Raw genomic sequence first — 24,069 nt, forward strand, 5'->3', positions numbered from 1 at the left:
TTGGTTAAATAAATCATGCGGTCTATTTCTTAACCAACTGGCACAACTGCAACCCTCTTTCCATTCTTAACAGGATCTGTTCCTCACTTTCAGTCTTTATTTCTCTACACACTTGTTTTCCCCGAAGTCTTAGAACTGCAAGAGGAGCCTGGCTTGGCCATGCTGGTTACCCCATCGTCTTCATGTTAGCGCTTGTCTCGGTGTAGCCTGCTGTGTCTCCTCCAGTGTCCCCTGCAACTTACCCTGCAGTGTCCCTGCTTCTGTGTAAGCCTGTCGGCCTGGACTTCCTTGCGAGCAGCAGTTTACAGGCCGCCGCTCTGTACTTCTTTGAAATGAGGTTGTAGATGATTGGGTTGATAGATGCGCTCAGATAGAAAAGTTGCAGAGCGACGATGTTAAAGTACTGAGAGAAGTACATCATCCGCAAATCTTCTGTGTTTATGTAAATGATTCTGCCAACGTGGAATGGCAACCAGCAAACTATGAATGCCAGAACCACCACCACTGCAACGTAAGACACAGCACCAGTATTAACAAAAGCATTGGGAAGCAAATAAACCCCCCACCCTCACAAGGAACCATCTGCAGTAAATAACAGCAAAATAAATTAGAGAAAACTTCTACCTAGCCAGATCCTCACCCCAGAAAAAAATGACCAGGCTGCAGGACATTTGCTTTAAAACTGCATAGTAGGTTCCTATATGTGTTATCAAGGCTGGACATAAACCAGAAGGAGCAATTTCTCTGAACAAGCCGCCTTGGCAGGCTTCCTTCCACAAACCCACTTCGGAGACAAGTTTTCTGTTCTCTGTTGAAAAGAATTCTACAACAGGTCTGCACAATCTTTACTTTTTGATATGAGCAAGGTTTACTTTAGCCTTCAGCATCACTTAACATTAAATAAAACATTTTAGCTTAATGAAATCTCCCTCATCTTCTCAAGGGCACTGTGAGGACTCCTCATCTGTGGCATCTAACAGGTGGTTGGATTAAGAATTTCCAACTCTCCTTCCTGGTCTCAGAGGCTCTGGAAAAGCACTGCTGGTTACTGAATCAGATCCGGGGGTTCCACCCTCAAAGCGCCCTGGTGTCCCCCAGAGCTCCTGGGGGACAGGACATGGTTTTCTGGGGGGACAGGAAGTACGGGCGGGTGGAGGCTGGAATCGAAATAGTAAAGGGAGCTGGAAGCGGCGCCCAGAGCTGAGCGAGCAGGGGAAGGGGACCCAGCGTTTGCGCGGCCCCCGGCGGGGCGGACCGCAGGCAGGCGTCTTTGGAACCGCGGTGGCTCCACTTACGCAGGACGCGGACGGTCTGCCGGTGGCCTCTCTCCCGCCCCGAGGCGGCCGGGCCTCGCAGCGGCCGCCGGCTACTCCACAGCTCGCGCCCGATGAGCCCGTAGAGGATGCTGAGGCACAGAAAGGGCAGGAAGAAGTAGGCGGTGGTGACCCACAGCATGACACGCAGCGCACCCAGCTGCGCGGGGCTCGGCCGGCATTCGCGGCTGAACAGCGCCGCGGCCTCCGCGATCTCGAGCCCCGACGGCGGGGACGGCGGTGGCGCCCGCGAGAGCCAGAGGGGCGGCGACGAGGCGGGAGGCGAGGGAGCGAGCTGCGCGGTGCCATTGAGGCCCGGGACCACGGAGATGCCAGGGTCCTGCTCAACGTCCACCAGAAACAAGAAGGGCCCGGCAGAGAGCAGTGCCACCGCCCAGAGCACAGCGATGAGCGCGCGGACGCGGCGCCGGGTGACCAGGACGCGGGCGCGGAGCGGGCGACAGATGGCCAGGTAGCGCTCGACGCTGAGCGCCGTCATGTGCAGCAGCGTGGCGTAGGTGCAGCCCTCGCCCACGTAGAGCGACAGGCGGCAGAGCAGCGACCCGAACACCCAGGGCCGCGAGCGCCAGAGGCGGTACAGGTCGAAGGGCAGGCCGAGCAGGATGAGTAGGTCAGACACTGCCATGCTGCCCAGGTACAAGTTGGTGGTGGTTCGCATGTCCCGGTAGCGCCCGATGAGCAGCACGGTCACCACGTTGCCGCTCACCCCGACGGCGAACAGGCCCAGGCACACGGTGGTCACCGGCACCAGCGCCCCCAGGGGAAAGGGCGAGCAGCGGCGCTCGTCGCAAGGCGGCAGCGCGGCCCATGGCGGCTCCCGCGCGCCCTCGGGGCCGTCGCTGCTGTTCCAGCGGCTGCCCATGGGTGCTCCCCGCGGCCGTCGCGTCCCGGGTCGGGCTGGGAGCCTGGCTCGTGGTCCCGCTCGGTGAGCGCCTCCTTTCCCAGCCCGCGCGCTGCGGGCGCGGACCGTCAGACGGCGGAGAGCTGTGCTGCGCTGCGGGGCTCGGGAAGCGGCTCTGCAGGGTGGGCACCTAGGCGCTCCGCAGCTGGCTGCGCGCAGTCTCCGCCCACGGCCGCGGCCCGCCCCGGCCCGGCCCTGCTCCCGCGCCCTCTCCGGGGCCCATGCATCTCTGGGGCGCTTCCCTCTCCACCAGCTGGAATACCCGGCGCCCTGAGCGCACGAGCCCTACGCCGTACTGTGAGCGATGTCTGCACCCGAGAGAGCTTTGGTTACTGGACCCAGCACTGTACGGGCGCTTTTGTCGGTCCGGTACACAGGAGACCTTCGAAGGGATCTTGGTCTGGTGGCTGGTAGCTGCCGCTTGATGGTGGAGGAGGGCTCACGGTAATCCTCAGGAAGCCATAATGCTAAATAGTAGCAGGGGAGTCTAGACCAGAGTCTGGAGCCTCTCCTGTCTAATCCTGGCTCTACAACCGAGTAACTGCGTAATCTTGGGCCAGTCCTAGGCTGGGCCAGTCCTGGGCTTGCCCAGCCCAGTTCTCCTCTTCTGTAAATTCGCGAGTGGTGGAGGGAGCTGACCATATAATTGACCAAATAATTTTTCTTTTTTCTCTTTGTTCTCTCTCTCTCGCTCTCTCTCGCTCTCTCTCTCTCGTCGTCCAGGCTGGAGTGTAAGTGGTGCGATCGCAGCTCACTGCAGCCTCGACCTCCCAGGCTCAAGCAGTCCTCCCACCTCAGCCTCCTGAGTAGCTGGGAGCACAGGAGCGCCCATGCCCCGCTAAATTTTGTGTTGTTTTGGTATAGTCGGGGTTTCGCCATGTTGGCCAGCCTGGTCTCGAACTCCTCACCCAAGTGATCCACCCTTCTCGATCTCCCAAAATGCTGGGATTACAGGCGTGAGCCACCGTGCCCGGCCGTGACCATTAATTTCAAGGATCCGTGAGCATGTTTATTTATTATAAAGAACAAGACAAATATTTACGTGGACACTAGAGTACTTTCACATGTGATATGTCGTTCTTATGTACAATATGTTTCATAAACTTAAAAATCTAGACTATTTGTCAACACCGGAAAGAACGAAAATTGGGGAAAGGGGCTAAAAGGGATGTAAGCGTCTGTTCAATGTGGTCTTAATAACAATAGCTAACACTGAGAATTTAGATGGATCTGCTCCTGTGCTCTCCATTTAATCCTCATGGCCCTCCTTTCGCCCATGAACAAAGCGGGTCTCACTTGAGATCAAACAGGCAGTAAGAGGCGGGACTGGGATGTGGGCTCTGGTCGGCCTAATCCCAGAGCTTGCAAGACCGACGTCCCACTCACTGCCCAGCTCCACCCCCTCGGCTTAAATCCTCAACCTCTTTTCTGGACCTGACACCTGGCTTTGCCTAGGGACAAGCTTCTCCTGCAGTTCTCTCTCACATGCAGACTGTGAGTTTGGAGGAAGGACACCCGTCGCCTCCCTCATCGGTGCTGTTTCCAGCGGTCCTAAAACCTAGCTTTGAGTGTGACTTAATCAGACCCCGCCCTCCCCAGCGCTTTCCCGGGTGGTCACCCGCAGTCCCTGAGGATCAGGTGCCTGCGCTCTTTCAAGCACTGCATCTGCGGCCGTTCACACCCATGGCGAGTCTTGGAATGCCTTGGCCTCTAGTTTGTTGACCTCCTTTCCACCTATGACCTTGCTCTCCACCCGCTCTCAGCCGCGCCTGTCGACGGACCTTACACCTCACGGTTGCCGGGACCTGCCAGCCTTCCTCCACCTCCACTCCACTCTTCCTGACCTCCGCCCACTCTCTTTTTAGCTCTCTTCCCCTAGCACCTCAGTTCCGGTAATCCTTCAACCCACTGCGACCTCCATCGGTGGCTCCTCCTTCCTTTTCCCGGTCTCTTGCCTGCCCCATGTCTTCACTTTTCTTCCTTTACCCAACGGAAATTCCACGGGCAGCCGCCATCGCGCCCACACAGACGCCCTTGACTCCCTTGCTGTTTTCTCCATTGTCAGCCTCGTCCATCCGCCAAGAGCACCACAGCCCCGGTGAGGCCGAATTCCCTGCCTACTCCTGGCGTGCTCCCACATGGCGTTGTTTCACTTGAAAGCACGACCTCTAGCGGGGTGCTTCGTTCCCCCGGCCCTCCCAACTCTCACCTGACCTCATTCACTCTCCCACCACCAGGCTACTGGTTTATACCCCCTCCTCTCTCCTTAGACCCAACATCCCCCACCACCTCCTTTGGGTGGTTTCCTTGCACCCTGTTTCTCTGAAGATGACTACCACACACCCACCTCCGCTCATGCTCCCCTGGGACAGTTGGTGGTACTTGCAGTTGAAGTCAGCTCTGCCCCTTAAGTGCTCCTTTCTCCTCCTCCAGATATCACTGCCTCAGTTCTTTCTCTCTCTCTCTCTTGTCATCAGTTTTTCTCTTCTGGATCATTTTCATGCAAAACTCCTCAAAATTGTTTCTGTACTCACGGTTTCCACTTTTTCTTCCTCCCTGTCTCCTCCCCCTAGGCAGAGAAAATGTAATTTCTTCATTTATAGTTGATTTGATTTTCCCCTGTGCTCTCAACAAGAGAAATGAATGCTCTAGCCCAGGTAAGGCATGGTCCAGGCAGACCAGTTAAGCAGCCCCTCTGTGCAGTGTTCAGTTCTCTCAGGCATCATGCCTTTCCCCAAGGTGGCCCAGGTGTATGGGGAGAGGGGTCAGTGGCTTAAAGCTCGAGGGAGAGGTCCTTATGAAGCTTCATGCTGGCTCCTGGGGTGTGAGGGGCTGGCATTCGCTAGACTTCAGTTCCATGTCCCCTTCTGCATGGTCACCAGTGGCTCTGCTAGCCTTGGAGGCAGGGGCCTGTGGTTGGTGAAGAGGTGGCTTCTTTCTTTCACTCAGATGATGCTTCCAGGAGCACTCTCCATGGCTGTCATGGGCTGCGAACCCCTGAGTCTCTTTGGTTTTTCCCATTTGCTCCTTGGCCGGATGGACTACCCCAGCCTCTGCTGAAGGTTCCCTTTCTCCCTTCCCCACCCACCATGGTGGCGCTGAGGCAGGCTCACTGTGTCTGCAGTCAGCATCCTGGCTGTTGTGAATTACTCACCTCCATTCAGGCACTCCCTCTCTCTACTGTATTTTCTCCATATTGCTTATTATCAACTGACATGCTATTTAGTTTACTTAGTTATTTGTTTATTATCTATCTCTATCTCCCAACATGTGCACCAGAAGGCAGAGCTTTAATCTACTGTGTTCACTGCTGTTTCCTTAGTGCCTGGCACAAAGTGAGAATTTAATAAATATTTGTTAACTTGGAGAATGAATGAGCTTCTGCAGAACCAGGTACCATTGTTTTCTTTACAATTCCTAGCAGTTAAAACAGTGCTCTGATTGCAGTGGGTGCTCAGTAAGTATTCACTGATACTTCAGCTTAAGACAGGATACTGATATGGAGAGGTGGAGACCCAGTGGGCTTTTTGGATAACATTGCTGTGCTGAGGTTCAAACATAACTTGGCCCTTAGGACATATCTGAGCTCTTATGATGAGGTGGCATTCAATGTTTTAGGAAGGAATGGGACCAGATCTGTTTCCTACTTTGTGTTTCTGTAGACATTCACCAGCTTCCTGACTTCATAGTTCATCTAGTGAGAAGAAGTTCTCAGTAGACCAGGAGCATGGGCATCTCTCTTCTCTACTCTTGGAGTACCTCTCCGCCTGTAACTCATGTGGGGCAAGAGTGGGTCTAGGTCTGGCCCGGCTGTGGCCTGCATCCCCAGAGGCAAGAAGTTGGTGTCATCAATAGGCTTTTGGCTCCGGGCTGGAGGCCTCACTGGTTGGCTTTTGATGAATATAGAGGGATGACCTGGATGAATATAAAGCCAATGCTTGCTGTTTGCAAGGCACTGTTCCAAGTCCTTTCATATCTGAATGCATTTCATCCTCCACAGCAATCTAAGGCAGCAGGTTCTTTTAGTATCTCTATGTTAGAGACGAGAAGAGCAAAGCACAAAGAAGTGACCCCAGGTCACTGGGACAGCCAGTAAGGGTGGTGCTATCCACTTCCAGAGTCCATGGGCATAACCACTGCACTGGGTAGCCTCTTGCTATATAGACCATGGCACCACCAGCTGCAGAGAATGCTAGGTTATGATCTGGAGTCTGCTAGGAAAGTGTCTTCCAGTTTGTATCTCAGAAACCAGATTTTATGGGCAAATTGAAGATCTGGAAAGTTGTGAGGAGCATTAAAATAGATCCATAACTTGTATAATAGCTTACTTATGGAAGCTTGTAAACACTCTACAGGCTTTACACTCTTTTCCCCACGTAAGAGCAGGGCATGAAGTTTGTAGAGATGGGGTCTCCCTAGATTGTCCAGGATGCTCTTGAACTCCTGGTCTCAAGTGATCCACCCTTCTCTGCCTCCCAAAGTGCTGGGAATACAGGTGTGAGCCACCAAGCCTGGCCATTTCATAATGTTTTGAACCAACCTTTTACAATTGGGAAATTTCGTGTGAAGTTCTGGATTGTTAGCATGATATCTTAGGCCTAGGCAGACCAAATTCTTTAATAACTCCCAAGGACATCCATAAAATATTGTAAACCAGGCACATGCCGCAAGCTGAGAGGAGTGGTAACATCCAGGGAGGTGAGGGAGTTTGAGAAGGAAGCATTGTCTTGCAAAACTGGAAGCTGTGGCAGCTCTGAGCTCATGTTCCCCAAAGGCTGCCACCTGCAGCCTGTAGGCTGGTGCCACTCTGCAGGCACCCCACAGCTGTCACCACACACAAGGTATTTGTGGCTTCACACTCAGCCCCTTCCTCATTCACATGACCCACTGGGTCCTCTACACCCCAGGCACCAGGAAATGGTATCTTTAGTAAAACGCAGAGATAGCAAAGCTGGCCCTGGAAGGGAGCCCCTGGCAGAGAAGTTCAAGGCCAGCTATTTCCCAATCTCACCACATTGACGGGGGACTCAGTCTTTCCTAGGTTTTCTCTTTACATGGCAGGGCAAATTCAGGCAAGACTTTTGTGGAGTGTGGGTTCCTATTACTCTGTGGCTATTGCTTTAGCACTTTTCTTTTCTTTTTTTTGAGACGGAGTTTCACTCTGTCACCCAGGCTGGAGTACAGTGGCGCGATCTCAGCTCACTGCAACCTCTGTCTCCTGGGTTCACGCCATTCTCCTGCCTCAGCCTCCTGAGTAGCCGGGACTACAGGCCCACCACCATGCCCAGCTAATTTTTTGTACTTTTTTTGTAGAGACGGGGTTTTACCGTGTTAGCCAGGATGGTCTCGATCTCCTGACCTTGTGATCTGCCCGCCTTGGCCTCCCAAAGTGCTGGATTACAGGCGTGAGCCACCGTGCCCGGCCCGCTTTAGCAGTTTTCTGTTAGTCCCAGTTTCTCCTGAGAGACAGACAGGCTCAGCGTGGCAACAATTACCAAGGGGGATGGATGGTGGAGGGGGAACAAGCCCTTGGGAGGGTGGGAGGGAAGAGGTTATAGGCCTTATACTACTGGATATGAACATTCTTACTGTGTAGCTGCTGCTATTGGTAAAATGTGAAACTGAAAAGGTAATTTCTTCTTTAAGACCTCTGTGTCATCCTAGAAGGATTAAGAATGAGATAGAGCTGATAACTTTGGTCTGGGCAGGCCAAATTGTTTAATCGCTCTCAAGGACATCCATTAAATATTCAGTTGTAAGCCAGGCACATGCCACGGGCTGAAAGGAGTGGTAGCATCCTGGAAGGTGTGGGAGTTTGAGAAAAAAGAGACAAGTTGGCCTGTGTCCTTAGCAAAATGAACTTATTGACTACGTCAGTTTTATGGACTTGATGCCCAGGATTCTCTAGTCTTACATTAACCTGTGTATCAGTTTATAAGTTTTATATTCCCTTCTTAAGCAATTCAGGTGAAATTCACATAAAATTAACCATTCTGAGGTGACAAACTTATTGGCATTTGGTGCCCTCAGTGTTGTGCGACCACTGCCTCTGTCTGGCTCCTGAGCATTTCCATCAACCCAGCACCCACTGAGCAGTTACTCCCCATTTCCTCCTCCCTCCAGCTCTGGCATCCACTAATCTGTCTCTATAGATTTACTCATTCTGGATATTTAACACACATGGAATTGTACAATACGTGACTTCCTGTGTCTGGCTTCCTTCATCGTAGCGTGTTTTTGAGGTTGGTCCACATGGTAGCTATATTCATTTTTGAACATGTCAGCGTGTGTCAGTTGTGGTAAGTGGCAAAAATGGCATTTTCATCCTTGGATGAATATTTAAGATGGGCTATTCTTAAGGACTGAGTGTGGGCTCAAAATGGTAGTAAAAGTATCAGGGGATGAAATTCAAGAGGAAAGAAATTAGGGTTTCTCATTTAGTCTGTTATGCTTGTACCAGATTCTTCTCATCTGATTTCTTTCTGTTCAATCCTTAGAGGGTTGTGGCTTGCTTTGCATATGATGAAGTGCTTAGCACAATGCTTAGCAAACAGGTGGTACTCAATCAATAAATGCTATCATAAATGCACTATTAAAGTCAAATATAAATTTTGGGCCAGACAGCAGAGGATAGTGGTCAAGTGAGGGAGCACCAGACCAATCACCTGGATCAAACCCCAGCTTCATCATTGGTTAGCCATGAGACCTGTGGCAGAGAGCTCGACTTCTCTGTGCTGCAGATAATGCTTACTAGAGCAATTAAGAGGACTGTATGAGATGCCCAAGGTAAAGAACTGAACACAATGCTTAGGACACATTAAATGTTCCACAGATCCTAGACATAATGATTTGAATGGGTCACGTGGCTTCAAAATCTGTTCAGTTTTGAAACTGTTTTCTCTTGGCAAATTTCCCATAGTAAGTAGAAATGGCACAGTCACCCTGTTTATGAGACAAAAAATAGCCATTACAGCATCTAAACATTTGAGGGCACCACTCTGGACACAGAATTTGATGACCACCTTAATGAAATCTTGGTTCTTTTGTTGATTTTCTTTTTTCCTCCAAGTTTTTTCTCCCCCCTTAGGAGCATCAGAGAGAAAATGATACATAAACAAAAGGGATACATATTCTCAAGGGCATATACTTACAAAATGTATATGAAAATAGAACATTTAAAAACTCTAAAAACATGAGGCATCATCTTTTTTGATGATGGGAGTTAGGTTACAGAATCACTCTTAAGTTTGGGGGAACTATTTTCGTTCTTTTCTTTTTTTTTTTGAGATGGAGTCTTGCTCTGTCACCCAGGATGGAGTGCAGTGGCGCGATCTTGGCTCACTGCAGTCTCCACCTCCCTGGTTCAAATGATTCTCCTGCCTCAGCCTCCTGAGTAGCTGGAATTACAGGTGTGCACCACCATGCCCAGCTAATTTTTGTATTTTTAGTAGAGACAGGGTTTCACCGTGTTGGCCAGGCTGGTCTGGAACTCCTGACTTCGTGATCTGCCCACCTTGGCCTTCCAAAGTGCTGGGATTACAGGCGTGAGCCACCGCACCTGGCCTATTTTCTTTTAAAGCCTGTTTGCCTCCTTGAGCCACCATCCTGCAGAAATAATCTTATACTGGTGAGAAGCAAGGGATTTGTGTTGGAAAGCAACCCATGGAATGCTCAAACAGGATGCATAAGATTCTATACTCCTATTTCCAATCTACAGAAAAAAAAGAGGTGACATGCAATCATACTGTCAATCAGTATTATACCCTACTCAAACCTGGACTCATGCTTAGCTGCTTCTGTGATGTTCCTATTTCCAGACTCTCCTTCCGCAGCCCAACATTTTAAACTGTCACGGAGTTGTGGCAATTAAGAGATGTACATGGATTTTAAAAGCACTGAATCGAGTGTGGTGTGGCTCTGTACCTTGTGAGGAAGTGAATGGGAAACGGCCAGTGGACCCCAGCCCAACCTGGGTGGGAAAAAAGGGAAAGAAGGAGGTGATGGCAGAGTTTTCGAATGCTATCATGGAGGAAACCTTGAAAAAGCAGGTGCCTGAGGCCTGGAGCTGTGGGACTCCATTCAGCCACGAAACCATTGTCAGGGACATGGACCCCTTTCTTCACTGCATGATCCCAAACTTCATCCAAAGCCGACTTCTTGGCAGGGCTTCAGAAGGAACTTATGAACTTGGATTTCCATGACAACTGTAATGATTTATATAAGTTCCAGCAGTCTGATGATTTGAAGAGGGCCTCACATCTCTGCTTTAAGGAAAATTCTGTTTGAAGATTTCTGGTCCTGGCTTTCTGGTATTTCTAAAATTTACTGGGAACCAACCACTGACGTGTCCTGTGCTAAGTATGAATTCACTGATGCCCCTGCTGTGCCATGATGATGAGTTAGAAGGGCGCTGGATCGCCTTTATCCTGTACCTGGTTCTTTCCTGGGACAGGAGCCTGGGGGGTACCCCGGACCTGTACAACACTGATGAACACTTTCAGCTGAAGCAGATTGTCAAGTCTCTTACCCCTTTATGGAACAAACTGGTTTTCTTTGAAATATCTGCAGTGTCCTTTCACCAGGTGTCCGAAGTCCTGTCTGAAGTCACGTTTGTCTGTAAGTGGCTGGTTTCATGGTCCTTAACTGACTAGGCCTCCCAACTACTTTGAACCCCCTCACACCTTGGAGCCCTCATACCCCACAGATCATGAAATTTTGTATGATTGGATCAACCCTACTTATCTGGTCATGGATTACCAAGTTCAAACTCAAAAAGAGTCTGAAGAAAGTTCTGAAATTTTCCTGAAGAAATTTCTTAAGCCTGAGAAATTTGCAAAGGTCTGTGAGGCCTTGGTGAATGGAGATGTGGAATAGAGCAGCTGAGGTCCCCTTAACAACAGGTTTTCATGTTTTTTTTAAATCTCAGCTCACTGCAAGCAGTATTTCCTGGGTTCAAGCGATTCTCCCGTCTCAGCCTCCCAAGTAGCTGGGATTACAGGCACCTGCCATCATGCCCGGCTAATTTTTCTATTTTAGCAGAGACAAGGTTTCACCATATTGACCAGGCTGGTCTTGAACTACTGACCTCAGGTGACCCGCCTACCTTGGCCTTCCAAAGTACTAGGATTATAGGCGTGAGCCACCATGCCCGGCCAACAAAAGGCTTTATGAGAAAGCTGAGGAGAGGAAGCTTCCCGATATATTGAAGGAGTGAATGAAGTTACTTTGCTCTGAGGCACTATTCTTGCTGCTCTCCAACTTCACAGGCCTGAAGCTTCACTTCCTGGCCCCTTCGGAAGATGAGATGGATGACAAAAAAGACGAAGCAGCAGCCTCTGCTGCTGATAGAACTGAGGAAGGGACTGGCCATAGCCCTCCTGAGTGAGAGAATAATCAGGCAGCCATGAGCATCAACGGCCAACAGAGCCATGACCAGACAGACCCAGAGTCAGAGGAAAACGAAACAAATAATGAATCAGGTGTTCCCACATGCCAAAGGGAACTGAGGCATTGGAAGACTGGTCACCACACTTTTAATTTGTGACCATAGCAAGGCGGATTTTGCCCTAGACTTAATTCTCCACTGTGACCGTGAAGGCTGGGAGCCAGAATATGGTGGTTTTACTTCTTACATTGCCAAAGATGAAGATGAAGAGCTGCTAACGGTGAATCCAGAGAGCAATTCTTTGGCATTGGTCTACAGAGATAACAGACTCTGAAATTTGTCAAGCATATTAACCACTGAAGCCTGGAACAAAAGAAAATCTTCCCAAACACAACAGGTTTCTGGGACTTTTCATTTATCTATTATGAATGACAGCACTGGGCAAAGCTGAACAAAAACATGATCCTTCATCAATACTGGGAAGTCTGGAAGAGCTAAGCATGGAGTGAAGGAGAGCTACATGGTAGCTTGCCTGACAGTGTTCTTAAAACTGGTTGTCCTTTAATAGGACTCATAATGATTGTCCTCAACCTAGACCTTGAGCTTGAAACTATGTACTTATCTTTTGATTTAAAAAAAAAAGGTGGCTTTATTTTAAACATTGAGTTCTCCTCTTTCCATACTGGTTTCTTCAGTGAATTTTTCAAGGATTTTTTTTTTTTTATGGTGGTAAAATATTTATAACATAAAACTTACTAGCTTACCCATTAAAAAAGGAAAAAAAAAAAAAAAAAGCACTGAGTGTCCGTCCCCAGGAGGAAGTCCTTGGGATGGAAATTTTAATGGGGGATGAGTGAGAGAATGTTGGATTTTCTGGTGGAAGGCAGACCCAGCAGTGCCACTAACAGGAAGGTTCTGGGCCTCTGGTGGTGGGCGAAAGAAGGTACTAGAAAATAGGGATGTGGGAAAGGCAAGGAGAGGTTAGGGATCTTCTTCCCACTGGGAAGTTTACCTTAGACTCACTGTATTCTTTATATACAGAAAGGAAGTAAGATATTTCATGAGTTGCACAAAATCAAGTCACTAGGATAAAACTTCTAATTTCATTCTTTACTGGGCTTTATATAATAAATATACATCCTCTCATGTTGAAGATTTGTATACTGTTGGGAAAAATGTTTTAAGCTCATTGGAAGAGGGGAGACCATAACATTTCATTTTCTTAAACAGGCATCAAATAATGAATATATATGAATACAATAAACATATCTCAAAAAGAATGATACAACTTTTATTTTCCATGGATTTTAAAGATACTTTTGCTACATAGTTTAGGTATTTTTATGAGCTTTTTTTCATTTGTATGAAGTTCATTCAGCCTTATACAATTTTAAGGTGATATGTTTGGTAGTGTATCTATAATCTTTAAAAAGTTTAGAGTTTTTGGAATGTACAGTATATGAGGTAAAATCAAGATTACATTAAAAATTGTTTTCTCCTCTGCACTAATTTTGCAGTGAGGCTCAAATGGCAAGTATACTATTAAATGACATTTACTATCAAAAATAGGAGGTTCATTTGAATTACTATGAAAAACATAAGCCACTGTAACTTGACACAGTGGCACATTTTACCATTTTAGACATTCAACTATATATAAATCTCTGGGCTATTACACTCAGACTCATTTGTACTGCCAAATGTGGCACTTTAAAGAAGTTTCTAGAAAACAATCGCAATCACTGTTGTTTTGGGGGAAGGTTATCACCCTATACATAAGAGATTAAATTTAAATAAAATGTAAACATACAGTATATTATAGTGACAGGTCATTCTTACCACTTAGAAAGGCCAACTTTATCCATTTCTTTTTTGAACAAGGGTTAATGTTTTTCTACAGCACAGATCATTTGACATAAAACTGTTACAACACATGCCCATTCTATTATAAAAGAAATTCTTCAGAGATCTTCAAAGCACAAAACTTACGTTCTTTTTTCAAAGACTGACAGAAGTGCTTAATCACTAAAATGCCAACTTCAGCAACTAAAAATTAGTGATTTGCTATCCTAAAATTCAAATAATAAATTAAAAAAGCTAGTTACAGGTGTTTTACGGATAACAGATGTGCTAAAACAAGAATTGTAGATAGTTTCATTATAAACTGTATTATTACTGGCAGTCATTGACATCTAGGCAAGATGTACAATGTGATACTTGACAAAATTCAATCTGATCATCCAATAACTCACAAATGCAAGCTCACAAAACATTAATGAATTATGCAATTGCAAAGTGCTCTAATGCAACATTAACCACATGCAATCAACAATTTGGAACAGTATCCAAACAGACATTATACATTAAACGTTTAGTTTTCAAGAAAGAAAGCAGCTTGAAGTTTACTGGTGCAAATTAATTTTGTCTTCAGATTTGGTGCCCCAAACAAAAAGGTTAGGTTTGATTATGAATTCTGATGGTGGTGGCAGCAGTTATGGGAGAAGCAGCAAAAACATATGGGAGTTCTTCACAATTAGCCTATACCCGACAGAGTGAGTGTATGTGTGTAATACATATGTCTACACTTGTTATGTGTGTATGTGTACACTTGTTACCCTTATACATGTACATATAGTTCAAAGGTTCACAAAATAGAAGCCAAATAGGTTTGAAATTCAATTTACTTTTATGATTACTTTCTAAAAAGTATTTAAAAGCACTCAGTTCTTTTCCATGTTCTCAAGACCCGAAGAGGTACTTTTTGAGTAAACATCAAAATATTTTTAGGCCAAGTAAACTGTCTGTGCTTTCTTTAAGTACTTATCTGTGAATTCATGAATATATATTTATAATGAAGAACTCCACATTTATCAGAGAAGCTTTACTTCATGCATACTCTTTCATCCAGTTTTTGTTTCCAAGCCCCTCCAGTTATTCATCATAATCCCACTTACCAAATAATTAAGACAAATGAGGAGGTAGAAATATAGCACTAGATTGCTTTCACAGCATCAGACTTTAACATTTTATATAGCATGTTAGTGTAAATTCTATTCATTCTGATTTTTCACTTGGTAATAATCTTTAAAACAAAAAGATCAGGTTATCACTGTTACACTCATGCCGATTGGTCAAAATATCCATTCTAAATTGTTGCCTCTTAGAAAGTTTTTCTATAAGAAGGCATGTTAAAAAAGAGAAAAAAAAGAGAGAGGGAAAGAAAAAAAGAAGACCCACCCTAACAAAAAAACCCAAATTGATATTTTTGTGGCTTGCATTCTAATAAAGTGCCAGCCTCTACCTAGCAATATAAGCACTGAAAATGGCAAAAATGATGTGCTATAGTCTCAATGCCAGTGCTAAATGCCACTGTTTTTTATAAAAGCAATACAGAAATAATTTTAGTACATGACAAAATAAAATGTAATAGAGTTAAAAAATAAAGTTATATTTTCACTTGATTACAAAGTACTGAATGATAAAGGCAATCAAAATGGAAAAGAAAGCAAACAGCACAAGGATGACGGCAGCACACTGCTCGTCACTCAGTGCCCGTCGGGTCCTTGTGCTTTCCACAGTGTCTCTGTTGGTGTTGGCTGGTGGTTCAGTCCTCTGAGAGATGAAGAGCACTGTGGTGCTGTAGGGACCTACGAGATCCTGGTGTCCCAGAGAGTCTTGGCACTGGCGAATGGCACATACACGGAAGCGATATTCACAGTTCAGCTGAAGGCTGGAATACCGGAAGGAAGAGTCGGGACCTTTGTAAATCTGTTAATAAATTATTGGAAGGAAGAATTACGTGTGAAGGTTGGACGGAAAATGTGTTAAAACTGGCTAGTTTTGGAATCTTTTTGATGTGAAAGCCAGTGAATGCCATTGATTTTATCTTTTAAATGACATGTTAAAAATATCTATCCATTAAAGTACTTATCTGTTTGTTGCATAGGGGCAAGAGAAATTTCAAAAGCGAGGATGTGAGATCTACCCTTATACGGTTCACAGATGAGTTAAGGAGTGCAGATGTGCCCCAGGGCAGCTAGAGAACAAGCAAAATCAGTCCTCAAGCATTTTCCTGCTTTTCTCAAATGTAAGAAGTCATTTTTTAATGAAATAATTCCATCAAAGAAGGGATAGTGTCTACTTTTGCTTCCCCCATTATGTCTTTGTATAACTGATAAATTTCCATACAATTTCAAACATATCTGTTGAATGAAATGGCAAATGAATAAGGGGAGCTTTCTATAGGTGCCTATGGCAAATCACTGTATAACCTCCAGAGAGGGGAGATCACTTAGAATCAGAAAATAGGACCTCCTCTGCCATGCCTTACAAGGGAAATAAAAAGAATGAAATTCCACGGATTTTCAGGGGAGTGTGCTAGTAATTAACCCATTTATGCCAGAGGTTGCAATTTTTTTTTTTTTTTTTTTTTGGTGAAAATCAGACCTTGGCAATAAGCTTGATCAGCTGGATATAAATAACTACCACAAGCTTAGTGTTCCAATAATGGAACACTAGGCATAAATGGGTTAAGAAGATATATACTGGAACTGTTCACCCCTGGCATCCAAGGTCTGCTCTACCACTTCACACTCCAGATGTGATTTTAGACCAACTACCACAGGCATACTAGTAGTTAACATGTATGACAGTTATGAGGATGAAATAAACTAATGCTTGTTAAAGCACTTAGTGCAGTGTTCAGCAAGCAGTCACTGCTCAATCTGTAGGAGCTATCATTTCCAAAAATGAGCAACCTCCGCCCCGCCACTCATTCTGTAGTTGAGAAAAAAGCTCATAGGGTTAAATGACTTGTCAGTTGAGTTTCTCCAGCTAGTTGGTGGGCTACAAGTCAGATGAACCAACATGTGGGGACTTTCAAGTACTTTTTGCTGCCTCAATTGTACCTGTGTTGTAAATCTAATTTTTTTACGTATGGCTTTGCTCTCAAAGTAAAGTAAGATCTCTGTGTCGTTTTTCTATCTCCAGAATCCAGCATATAGCAGGTACTCAATAAAAGGCCATTAAATTAGTGAATTATTGGCAATAAATAAAAATGTGGATGCTGATAACAATATATAAAGGAACTTATTGAAAGAAGCTTTTAAGATAAATCTGAACGAAAATGGTGACTATGCATTAGTTCTAAGGATGCATAATGTTTCAGGGAGTAGAATGTAGAAATGATCCATGTTTGGGAGATGGTACAGGTTGGGTATTCCTTATATGAAATGCTTGGAACTAGAAGCATTTCAGTTTTTTTGACTTGGAATAGTTGCATATTTCCTAGTTGAGCATTCCAAACCTAAAAATCTGAAATTGGAAATGCTCCAATGAGCATTTCCTTTGAGTGTCATGTCGATCCTCAAAAAGTTTCAGATTTTGGGTGGAACATTTTGAATTTTGGACTTTATTTGGGATGCTTCAACCTGTAAAAGGATTCACTTAAAACAGAATGTTGTATGAGAAAGTAGTGTAAAATTGTATACATACACTGAAGTAAATTTAGTAAAAATTAAAAATATGTATTTGTCTTATGGATATAATGGATAATTTTTGTCTTTACATTTTCCATGTGTCTTCATATACCATTCCATGAGCCTGGCAGTATTAGGTTAAGAAAGAAAAACCTCCACAAATGGCATAAGGGTGATAAATGAAGAGATCTGGTACAGACAGGAAGAATACATTAATTACACTGTTGGAAATTTAGGTTAATTCAAAAGGGACCACTGTAGGTGTGTGACATTCAAACAGTGTTTATGGAATCCTAATCATGAGGCTGTGTGAAGGACTGAAGGGAGCTGAGTAGGGCAGGGATTCTTGATCTATATGTAAAAGTGATGAGGCCCTAATGTAGTTTTATGGATTTAGAAACAACTGATTAAGAGTTGATAGGAAAAAAAAATTCATCTAAGAATTTATAGCTTGGAGACCAAGATGATATTGGTGTCCATGACACTGATGAAGTAAAGATGTTGGAGAGGAGATATTGGGAGGGAAGATGATGGGATCAAGTATTCAATTTTGTATTTCAGATGTGGGAAGACATCTAAGCAGGAAGAGAGACAGTTGGCTGTAGATACAGGACTGAAGAAAACAGATTAACTTGCTCAAGCTAATTTCAGATGGTTTATACACCCAAGAAAAGTCATTCAAACAAGCCTCAAGCTTATCCATAAACTACTCAAATGTGGAGTCCCTATTTCCTTGAAACGTGTAATATAATTATATTTTCTTTAATATTAATTTTGCTTCCTCCTTAGAAGGAAACCTACTTATCTGTAAATTACATTTCAAATCTAATTATCATGGCAATTTGCAGATGGCTTAATAAAGAAAAACAATTGCATGTCAGATTTAATCTGACTCTTTGGATCTTTTGTAATTTCAGTTAAGATATTACACAGAGTAGTTACAACAGCACAATACTGGAATAAAACAAATGAATGATCATTTTTTTTTTAGTGGAAGAGGAAAATATAAGACACAATGAAAACAACCCAGCTTAAAAGCCCTCAAAATTAAGAAGGTTACAGCAAAACGGGCAAATCAGATGAAATGTATAGCTATTTAATTAGTCTTTGGAGTGGTATAAAAGCTTATTCTTTATAAAAGTTGTAACAAACATTGGCAACTCTCCACTCTATGTGACTGCTATTCTTGCTTTACTAGAAAGCTATCTTTGAAACCTCTTGGCTAGGAAGGTGACACTCCCTGTAGGATTCCATTATAACTTCATGCCTAATGTCATATTTATGGCACTGCATTATGACTATTATTAATACTATTATTGTAAAAGCCTCCTTATTAGTCTTTCTAGTTCTGCCCTTGTCCTACTGTAGTTTTGACACTAATCAAAACAACCTTGTGTCTGATCACATGAATACCCTTGTCAAAATCCTCCAGTGTCTTCTCATTTCACGTGAAGTAAAAGCCACAGTATGGCCTATTACACCCTACATCACTCCATACCACCTATAGGCCCCTTAGGATTAACTACCCGACCTTATCAACTCTTCCCTTTGCTCTCTCCATCCCAGTCATCTGACTCCTTTAAGTTCATCAGATTTAATAGGCATGTTCCTGCCTCAGTACATCTTCTTGGAACACTCTTTTCCCCATAGTCATCTCCTTTGGCCATGCTGAAATGTCAGCTGAGTGCCCCAAATGAAATAAGACTCAGTGCCCTCCCCCTCCACTACTCCCTATTTCTTTTATCCAATTTTGTTTTTTCTCCATTGCACTTATATCTGACAATGTATTGGCATGTTCATTTGCTTATAGTGTCTTCTTTTCCACCAGAATGTACGTAAGCTCCATGGAGGTAAGGGACTTTTTGTTCAGTGCTGTATCCTGAGTGCCCGGCACAGAGTTCAATGAATACTTATCAGATAAATAAATAATCTGTTCAAGTGTGGTTCATACTGAAAAGATTTGGAATCTTGAGATCTCTGGAAGATAATATATACTGAATACATGTTTGTGAATTAGAAAGGTAAAGATGGCCAAATCTTACAATGAAAATACATAAAAATTAAAAAAGGGTAAAAATATGCATCCACAAATTAGTATCTTGGTACATACCTGTTTGAATTCTGAATCTTTTCCTAACATAACTTGAAGACTGTAAATAACTGGATCACCTTTCATTGGTTGTAAACACTCCCATGTAATTTCACAAATGTGATCATTTACTTTCTCTATTTTGGGTGCTGTAGGAAACAAATATAAATAAAATCTGTTCCACTTGATTTTTAATTTGGTACATCATGCAGACAGTTGTTTTAATAAAAATCAACAAATATTTAAAATCCACTTATAAACTTGAAATAAGTACCAGTGAATTTTTGAAATTTGTATCCAAAGAGGTTAAAATCAGCACTCTTGTATTCTAAGATATGGGATCTCACTCTGCCACCCAGCCTGGAGAACAGTGGTGCAATCATAGCTCACTGCAGCCTCAGCCTCCTGTGCAGCTAAATATACAGGCACATGCTACCATCCCCAGCTAATTCAAAATTTCTTTTGTAGAGAGGCAGGTCTCACTATGCTGCCCAGGCTGGTCTCAATACTCCTGGCCTTAAGTGAGCCTCCCCCTGCAGCCGCCCAAAGCACTGGGCTTACAGGTGTGAGCCACTGTGCCCTGCTTATAGTCAGCATTCTTCTTAAAGCTAAGAGACCCTAAACTTGATAGCAAACAGAAAAAGGACTCAGTGAAACTCTCAATATTATTAGAAAGACTATTCAAGAAGAGTTCTGCTTTTTCTGTTTAAGTACATGATCCAGGATACGGTTCTAGAAGTCTCTGTGATTAGTCTTTAGAGCAATTAACTTTATAGACTTTTCGGCTAAAAATAGAGTGCAGCCCTTGCCAGAGTCACTTTAAAATAAGAACCCCTCTAGGCCGGGCGCGGTGGCTCAAGCCTGTAATCCCAGCACTTTGGGAGGCCGAGATGGGTGGATCACGAGGTCAGGAGATCAAGACCATCCTGGCTAACACGGTGAAACCCCGTCTCTACTAAAAAATACAAAAAACTAGCCGGGTGAGGTGGTGGGCACCTGTAGTCCCAGCTACTCGGGAGGCTGAGGCAGGAGAATGGCGTGAACCTGGGAGGCGGAGCTTGCAGTGAGCTGAGATCTGGCCACTGCACTCCAGCCTGGGTGACAGAGCGAGACTCTGACTCAAAAAAAAAAAAAAAAAAAAAGAACCCCTCTAAAATTAAAAGATAAATGTACTACAAATGTGTGTAAATATGTGTACATGTGTGTGTAAAATTGACTGAAAAACCCACATTAATGAAGAATTTGTTTTGCTTAACAGATGACCAGGCTTTCCTTCTGAAATCTAAATGAATGTAATATCAACAACTCCAAATGTTTAAACAATCAGAGTTTATAATTTTTTTTCTTTAAGCCAATGGCCTAATTAGAAAACCAGCCTACCTATTCCATTTAGTATTTTTATGTTACATTATTAAAAACATCAGTGACAAAAGCCAGTACTTGTCTGAATATGAACGTGCTAGATAAAACAGCTTTTATTATTGAATCTCTACCCTCAGTAGAGATGGGCTTGCCTATATGATTTTGTATAACCGGTGGACATACACTGGATGCTAAATTTTAATATTAGTAAACAAAGCATTTAGGAAAATACATTAAAAAGTAATTTATTGGCCCGGCACGGTGGCTCACGCCTGTAATCCCAGCACTTTGGGAGGCCGAGGCAGGTGGATCATGAGGTCAGGAGATTGAGACCATCCTGGCTAACACAATGAAACCCCGTCTCTACTAAAAATACAAAAAATTAGCTGGGCACGGTGGCTCACGCCTCTAGTCGCAGCTACTCGGGAGGCTGAGGCAGGCGAATGGCGTGAACCCGGGAGGCGGAGCTTGCAGTGAGTCAAGATCGTGCCACTGCACTCCAGCCTGGGCGACAGAGTGAGACTCCACCTCAAAAAAAAAAAAAAAAAGTAGTTTATTATAAAAGAAAATAACTTCAGAATGTATAACTTACCTTTCAAGGCAGCTGGGACAGATTTTGGAGTAGTGAAAATATATTCTTGGGAGAGGGGACCTTCCCCAGCTTCATTACAAGCTTGAATACAGAATTTATAGGATGTTGACTCATTAAGTCTTTGTACTTTGTATGTATGACATGGTCCTCTGTATAGGGATACAAACCTAAAATGGAAATAACTATTAGATAAACCTTATACTACCTTATGAAAATGTTTTACAAAATAGTATAAACACACTTATTTAGGAACATTATTTATGAGTGATAAGTTACGCCAAAAGTTTGATGCCAGGAACTCTTTGTCACTTAAAATAAATCTCTGTTTTTCATCAGATGAAGAGAAATAGGATATTTGGTACATTTCCCAATTTGACATGATTTACTGAAAATCTGTTACTAAATTTCATATCCAACCATAACTGTTTCTTCTCAGGCTTCCGGTTTAGCTTTGTTTCTGAATACTATTTTGTTAATGTACATTTTAAAAGATGCTCAGAGCATCACAATTTTCATTACAAATTATTTCTAACTAAAGTCATATTAATAAAATTTGTCAAGTATGGCATAGAGAGCTGAGCTATGAGATTACATTTCTATTTTAATCTTCCTTGTCTTTATCCGGAAAAAAAAGAATTCTCAATTCCCAGGCAGATTTTTAGTTGCCTTGGTGATGTTTTTCTAGAGATTTACAAAAGCAGTATGACAATATATAATTTCCAATATATCATCCACTTGAACTGTTCAATGAAGTTGAATATCATATATATTTCTCCTAATATGTTACCTATAAGTTGAATGCATCCCAATATTTTTGATTGGATGTTTCTAAAACTCTGGGAAATTAGAGAATGAATAATGAATGCTTATTCAATGCTAACAGTCTGAAAATTGTAGTCAAGTTAAAAATAAAGAAATATTTAATGACAGGAAGAAACAGTACTTCCAATAAGCAGTAATTGGATAAGCCTTGCCTTTTCAATCTCTAAATTTTTTTTTAATGACAGGAAAAAAAATAGTGGTTAATACCACTGTTTAAAAAAGCTGAACAATGACAAAATCTGGATCAGGGAGCAGCTGAAGTATCATTATGATACCATCCTCACAGCAAGTATATGTAGTTGTGAAAATCAAAGCAAATGAAAGTCATCAAGGATATGAAATTGATTTATTAAATGTGTGCATTAAAATTAACAGTATCATAAAAGGTTTTGATTTCTTTATTTTCCACAACCAAAGGCCATGAGCCATATTCATACCCTATAACAAGTCTCTAGATGCTAGCTGAATATTAACTTGGAAGTTCTATAATAGAATAGAATTTATATTTAATAGAATCTTTATTCTATTATCTTTCAACCAAACACTAATTAGACCTGTTTCCAGTAAGCCTTCTTGCACTACCCCAAATGTATGCTAGAAAGGGGAGGAAAAAAATTTAAACAGTTAATTTGCCCAGTAATAACAACATATATTAAAGATAAATGCCTATACCAAAAACCTCTATAAGGCAAATAATCTCTTTGTAGAGGTAAGACTACAAAGATTACATAAAATTCTGCCAAGAACAAAGGCTAACATTCATCGATATATAGATTTTAGGAAATGATCAATAGTGTTTGTTCTGTGTAATGTTCTTACTGGTGATATACTAGTATACAAAATTATTCCATGTTATTTTAAATGTATAAGTATTTGTGATAGAGAGTACTTATGTACAAGCACCATGAACATTCCATTGTTGAATATCTGGCTAAGATACAAACAACACAAAAAAGTAAATCTTTTTTTTTTTGAGATGGAGTCTTGCTCTGTCGTTCAGGCTCTGGAGTGCAATGGCACCATCTTGGCTCACTGCAAATTCCGCCTCGCGGGTTCACGCCATTCTCCTGCCTCAGCCTCCCAAGTAGCTGGGACTACAGGCGCCCGCCACCATGCCCGGCTAATTGTTTTGTATTTTTAGTAGAGATGGGGTTTCACTGTGTTAGCCAGGATGGTCTCCATCTCCTGACCTCGTGATTCACCTGCACTGGCCTCCCAAAGTGCTGGGATTATAGGTGTGAGCCACTGCGCCCGGCCAAAAAAGTTAATCTTGGGAAAAACTGTTACTAGTATTCTGAGTCCATCAGATATGGAAATTGTTTCTAATATATTCAGTGAAAAGCAGAAAAGCAAAATTCAAAATTCTTAAAATATTAAAGGATTAACAGCTGTGGGAGGATGTGGCATTGCTTATATGGAATATAATGTGAATAAACAGCCCTAGTTGGCATTAGCATGACTGTTACAAATATTCAGAGTTAACACTGTAATTCAAATACATGATTTAGTGCGGCAGTATATGGCACATTATATAGGAAATAGCATAACAGGTACATGAAGATGTAAAAGAGGCACAGAAAGAATCTGAATGAGACAGAGATTAGCAAAGGGACGAGATAATTAATCACAGAATTTAACTGAGATCACACAGTGAAAAACTGAACTGTACTCATTTAGTGTGCAGGCCCTGTGTTAGGGGTGTGGAAAAGATTGAAACATAATCTCTGCCCTCAAGGATCTCAGAGGCCAGAAACAATCATAATAATTTACTATAAAATTGTTTTGGGACCAGGTGTGGTGGCTCACGCGTGTAATCCCAGCACTTTGGGAGGTCGAGGCAGGTGGATCATGAGGCCAGGAGATGGAGACCATCCTGGCCAACATGGTGAAACTCCATCTCTACTAAAAATACAAAAAATTAGCCGGGCGTGATTGGTGCGCACCTATAGTCCCAGCTACTCAGGAGGCTGAAGCAGGGAAATTGTTTGAACCTGGGAGGTGGAGATTGCAGTGAGCCCAGATCGCGCCATTGCACTCCAGCCTGGCAACAGAGTGAGACTCTGTCTCAAAAAAAAAAAAAAAAAAAAAAAAAATTGTTTTGGTCAGG

General features: G+C 43.3%; 2 protein-coding genes and 1 pseudogene across 4 annotated transcripts in view; 1 reads left to right on the plus strand and 2 right to left on the minus strand.

The window, feature by feature from the left end:
- Positions 1-238: 238 nt before the first annotated feature.
- On the minus strand, positions 239-2,196 carry MLNR (motilin receptor). The gene is made up of 2 exons (XM_011939483.1): positions 1,296-2,196; positions 239-504 (listed from the first exon to the last, which is right to left on the minus strand). Exons 1-2 carry the CDS (start codon positions 2,194-2,196, stop codon positions 239-241), a joined length of 1,167 nt encoding a protein of 388 aa, XP_011794873.1.
- LOC105510633 lies at positions 2,195-12,052 on the plus strand (annotated as a pseudogene).
- A 652-nt stretch (positions 12,053-12,704) lies between these two features.
- Positions 12,705-24,069, minus strand: part of FNDC3A (fibronectin type III domain containing 3A) — a 216,032-nt gene continuing 204,667 nt past the window's right edge. For all 3 annotated transcript variants that reach the window (XM_011939495.1, XM_011939501.1, XM_011939509.1), the window contains 3 exons: positions 21,141-21,307; positions 19,208-19,335; positions 12,705-15,388 (listed from right to left, as the gene is read on the minus strand). In XM_011939495.1, the coding sequence (XP_011794885.1) occupies positions 15,074-15,388; positions 19,208-19,335; positions 21,141-21,307 (610 nt within the window). In that variant the 3' untranslated portion in view covers positions 12,705-15,073. The remainder of the gene's footprint in view (positions 15,389-19,207; positions 19,336-21,140; positions 21,308-24,069) is intronic.

The sequence above is a fragment of the Colobus angolensis genome, unplaced genomic scaffold (genome assembly GCF_000951035.1).
Source record: "Colobus angolensis palliatus isolate OR3802 unplaced genomic scaffold, Cang.pa_1.0 Scaffold101, whole genome shotgun sequence".
Classification (NCBI taxonomy): domain Eukaryota; kingdom Metazoa; phylum Chordata; class Mammalia; order Primates; family Cercopithecidae; genus Colobus; species Colobus angolensis.

What these genes read in the sequence shown, in the direction of transcription:
- MLNR (XM_011939483.1), bottom strand. Translation starts at nt 2,196, where the DNA reads ATGGGCAGCCGCTGGAACAGCAGCGACGGCCCCGAGGGCGCGCGGGAG. An exon ending in GCAGACCGTCCGCGTCCTGC is followed by an intron (nt 505 to 1,295) that starts GTAAGTGGAGCC and finishes CTTACGTTGCAG; the next exon opens with TGGTGGTGGTTCTGGCATTC.